Genomic DNA, 5000 nt, shown 5'->3' on the forward strand with positions numbered 1-5000 from the left:
ACAGGGGAGTGTTATCTATACATTGTGTGGGGTTTGGGACACGCCCACAGGGGACTGTTATCTATATAGTGTGTGGGGTGTGGGGTTTGGGACACACCCACAGGGGACTGTTATCTATACATTGTGTGGCGTGTGGGGTTTGGGACACGCCCACAGGGGACTGTTATCTATACAGTGTGTGGGGTTTGGGACACGCCCACAGGGGACTGTTATCTATACAGTGTTGGGGTTTGGGACACGCCCACAGGGGACTGTTATCTATACAGTGTTGGGGTTTGGGACACGCCCACAGGGGACTGTTATCTATACAGTGTTGGGGTTTGGGACACGCCCACAGGGGACTGTTATCTATACAGTGTGTGGGGTTTGGGACACGCCCACAGGGGACTGTTATCTATACAGTGTTGGGGTTTGGGACACGCCCACAGGGGACTGTTATCTATACAGTGTGTGGGGTTTGGGACACGCCCACAGGGGACTGTTATCTATACAGTGTGTGGGGTTTGGGACACGCCCAGGGTGGACGCGCTTATAGAAATTCTCTGGTAATAAATTGTATGAAATCTTTACACATTTGTATTTTTATTCGGACAGGAAAAGAGAATCCCGGAGACTTTTCCTGACCATGAAAATGAACATAAAGATGTTCTATATCCCCGTGTCCACGCAGCATCTGTCCTCTCCCACCACGGTGAGACACAACATCTTATCACAGTGACATCATTGGGATTCATTAAATGTATAAATATATCATGTAGAAAACAAACCATAAGATGAAGAAAGAGAAGAGAATGCTGTGTGTGTGTGTGTGTGTGTGTGTGTGTGTGTGTGTGTGTGTGTGTGTGTGTGTGTGTGTGTGTGTGTGTGTGTAAATTTCTGTATTATGTCTCTTATGTCCATTGTTAAAAGTGCTATACAAATAAATTTGTATTTGAATTTATATGTGTGTGTGTGTGTGTGTGTGTGTGTGTGTGTGTGTGTGTGTGTGTGTGTGTGTGTGTGTGTGTGTGTGTGTGTGTGTGTGTGTGTGTGTGTGTGTGTGTGTGTAGGAGAGTGTGTGTCTGCTGGACTCTAACCCGTGTGTGTTAGGGTCATACTTGGGGAAGGTGGACCCCTGGTACGAGTGTAACATCATCAGTCTGGGTCACATGATCCCCAAACTTGCTGCCATGGTAACCAAACTTCACCTGTTTAAAATGTTTGATGTCGTAATAATTCTCATCATTTTCCTGTATCTCATCATTTTCCTGTGTCTGTGTGTGTATGTGTATGTGTGTGTCTGTGTGTGTCTGTGTGTGTCTGTGTGTGTCTGTGTGTGTCTGTGTGTGTCTGTGTGTGTGTGTGTTTGTGTGTGTGTATGTGTGTGTCTGTGTGTGTGTGTGTGTGTGTGTTTGTGTGTGTGTATGTGTGTGTCTGTGTGTGTGTGTGTGGTGTTGTGGTGTGTGTGTGTGGTGTGGTGTGTGTGTGGTGTTGTGGTGTAGTGGTGTGTGTGTGTGGTGTAGTGATGTGTCTGGTGTTGTGGTGTGTGTGTGTGTCTGGTGTTGTGGTGTGTGTGTGTCTGGTGTTGTGGTGTGTGTGTGTGTCTGGTGTTGTGGTGTGTGTGTGTGTCTGTGGTGGTGTGTGTGTGTCTGTGGTGTTGTGTGTGTGTCTGTGGTGTTGTGTGTGTGTGTGTGTGTGTGTGTGTGTGTGTGTGTCTGTGTGGGTGTGTGGTGTTGTGTGGGTGTGTGTGTGTGGTGTAGTGTGTGTGTGTGGTTGTGTGTGTGTGGTGGGTGTGTTGTGTGGGTGTGTGGGTGTGTGTGTGTGTTGGTGTGTGTGGTGTGTGTGTGTGGGGTGTGTGTGGGGTGTGTGTGTGGTGTGTGTATGTGTGTGGTTGTGTGTGGGTGTGTGTGTGTGTGTGTGTGTGTGTTTTGTGTGAGTGTGTGTGTGTGGTGTGTGTGTAGTGAGTGTGGTGTGTGTAGTGTGTTTGTGTGTGTGGTGTGTGTGTGTAGTGTGTTTGTGTGTGTGTAGTGTGTGGTGTGTGTGTGGTGTGTGTGTAGTGTGTGTGTATGTGTGGTGTGTGTGTGTAGTGTGTGTGTATGTGTGTGTAGTGTGTGTGTGTTTGTGTGTGTGTATGTGATGTGTGTATGTGTGTGTGTGGTGTGTATGTGTGTGTTGTATGTGTGTGGTGTGTGTATGGGTGTGTGTGTCTGTGTGTGGTATGTGTGTCTGTGTGTGTGTGTGTGTGTGTGTTGTGGTGTATGTGGTGTGTATGGTGTGTGTCTGTGTGGTGTATGTGTGTGTGTGTGTATGTGTGTATGTGTATGTGTGTGTGCTGTGTGTGTGTGTGGTGTGGTGTGTGTGTGTGTCTGTGTGTGTGTATGTGTGTGGTATGTGTCGTGTGTGTGTGTATGTGTGTGTATGTCTGTGTGTGTGTGTGTGTGTGTGTGTCTGTGTGTGTGTCTGTGTGTGTGTGTGTGTGTGTGTGTGTGTGTGTGTGTGTGTGTGTGTGTGTGTGTCTGTGTGTGTGTGTCTGTGTGTGTGTCTGTGTGTGTGTGTGTGTGTGTGTGTGTGTGTGTGTGTGTGTGTGTGTGTGTGTGTGTGTGTGTGTGTGTGTGTGTGTGTGCCCATCAGAGTAACTCCAGCAGGCCACACGAGCCCAACCCTTTCTTAGCTGATGTCATTTCCTATTACGTGCGAATGGGACAGCAGCCGGTTTACTTCACCATCTACTACGTGAAGGTCAGAGCTCACTTCTCCTTTAATGACATGGTTACGATCATCTCATGAACCTCATGTTAAACCAAACAAACCCCAGATTGTCCTTCTGTAAGTTGGGATTGAATGTCAGCTGGTTTTATTATTAAACCACACTCACAGATCAATGGATCATTTAAATTCCCACTTAATTATGAATGAGAGAGGAATAAAGACATAAACAGGTCAACAATAACAACAGGTTTATGTCATTAACTGGAATTATATATTTATTTTATACGACAACAGAAGCCTAGCAACCAAACACTAAACACACAGAACTGAAATAAGGCCATGAATCAGTGTGAGACACAAAGACAGGTGAGGAGCAGGAAGTGTGTGACCGTGTGAAGTGTTTTGGTGACAGAAAACATCATAAACCACCAAATAAATAGGTTTTAGTTTATATGGTGTTGTAATTCATGTGTGTGACAGTGTGTAGTGTCTAGTGTACTGTAAAACCACCTCGGTCACTTCTACCCAAGAGAAAAGAGAAAGCTTTGTGTGTGTGTGTGTGTGTGTGTGTGTGTGTGTGTGTGTGTGTGTGTGTGTGTGTGTGTGTGTGTGTGTGTGTGTGTGTGTGTGTGTGTGTGTGTGCAGATTGTGTTCTGTAATCCGTCCAAAGAATCAGTGGAGGACGTGTTCCTGTCTCACGCCAGTATCAAGTTCCCAGAGTTCTCGCTGCGTCACACCACTGACAGAGGTACCAACACTTTTCTCTTTGTATGTGTGTGTGTGTGTGTGTGTGTGTGTGTGTGTGTGTGTGTGTGAGATGAGAAGACTCGATGTATACTTCATTGTGTGATGTCACTGTCTGTTTTTCCTACAGACTTGACACTGAGACAGAAGAAGCAATGTGCAGAACTATGTGGTGTTCTTGTCTCGCTAAAGTACAGGAAGGTAATGAGATCAGATCACACCTACACCTACACCTACACCTACACCTAAGCCCCGCCCACTCTCACTCTCACAGCACAGTGTTCTATTAATACAGTAAATGTGGTGCAGTGGTTTTTGGGTTCTGACTGAATGCATATTTGTACATATTAAAGTCATTTCGATGTGCATTGGACCTTAAAATCTCTATTTCTAAATTCCTGTACAAACTTTATACCCCGTACCTTCTCAGGTGTCACTGAGCAATAGAGCAGCAGAGAGAGACGTAACGTTGAGGACGACCAAAATTCAGATTTCAGCCGTAACCCCAAACAAACACCAAGGTACACTTCAGCCAATCAGAACATGCCGTACTGCTCTCAGCCAATCAGAACACACTGTATTGGACATGTATTAAGTATAAGTGTTGTGTATGTCCTGATTTCTGTCTCTCTCTCAGATGTGAACTGTCTCCTCGTGGATCTGTGTGACGTGAAGCCCAAATGTGTCTCAGTGAGATTTCACTCTTTACACTATTAATGTAGCAGCAGCAATGTTATTATTATTATTATTATTATTATTATTATTATTATTATTGTTGTTGTTGTTGTTGTTGTTGTTGTTGTTATAATTATTATTGTTTTTGTTTTGACCTCAGGAGGTCAAAATCCGGACATGCAGCATGAAGCTACAGACAAGCGAGAGGACGGGATTCACACTGTGTCTGAATAAAGACTCACGCAGAACCTTCCATGGAGTTCAGAGGTCAGAGGTCACTCTGTGATAATCTCATTAAATATTTTATAAAATGATGATAAAAGATACGGCAGGCACGATGGCTTAGCGGTTAGCACGTTCGCCTCACACCTCCAGGGTCGGGGGTTCGATTCCCACCTCCACCTTGTGTGTGTGGAGTTTGCATGTTCTCCCCGTGCCTCGGGGGTTCCCTCCGGGTACTCCGGTTTCCTCCCCCGGTCCAAATACATGCATGGTAGGTTGATTGGCATCTCTGGAAAATTGTCCGTAGTGTGTGTGTGTGTGTGTGTGTGTGTGTGTGTGTGTGTGTGTGTGTGTGTGTGTGTGTGTGTGTGTGTGTGTGTGTGTGTGTGAGTGAATGAGAGTGTGTGTGCCCTGTGATGGGTTGGCACTCCGTCCAGGGTGTATCCTGCCTCGATGCCCGATGACGCCTGAGATAGGCACAGGCTCCCCGTGACCCGAGAAGTTCGGGTAAAGCGGTAGAAGATGAATGAATGAATGAATGAGTGATAATTAGAAAGGTTCTGTGTCTTACATCAAATTGTTTTGAAATCAAATTGATGCTTTTTAGAGAAAAATGGAAAAATATTTCAGAAAAACATTTTCGGAGACGTTTTGGACTTCTTATCATTTAC

General features: G+C 45.4%; 1 protein-coding gene across 1 annotated transcript in view; it reads left to right on the top strand.

Annotated features, from left to right (window-relative positions):
• Nucleotides 1–5000, top strand: part of pik3r5 (phosphoinositide-3-kinase, regulatory subunit 5) — a 16527-nt gene that overhangs the window by 10000 nt on the left and 1527 nt on the right. Inside the window, exons 12-19 of the mRNA XM_047814095.1 lie at nt 595–691; nt 1050–1172; nt 2611–2718; nt 3334–3436; nt 3563–3633; nt 3863–3953; nt 4070–4122; nt 4268–4374. Of these exons, the coding sequence (XP_047670051.1) occupies nt 595–691; nt 1050–1172; nt 2611–2718; nt 3334–3436; nt 3563–3633; nt 3863–3953; nt 4070–4122; nt 4268–4374 (753 nt within the window). The remainder of the gene's footprint in view (nt 1–594; nt 692–1049; nt 1173–2610; nt 2719–3333; nt 3437–3562; nt 3634–3862; nt 3954–4069; nt 4123–4267; nt 4375–5000) is intronic.

Source organism: Tachysurus fulvidraco, chromosome 5, assembly GCF_022655615.1.
Source record: "Tachysurus fulvidraco isolate hzauxx_2018 chromosome 5, HZAU_PFXX_2.0, whole genome shotgun sequence".
NCBI lineage: Eukaryota > Metazoa > Chordata > Actinopteri > Siluriformes > Bagridae > Tachysurus > Tachysurus fulvidraco.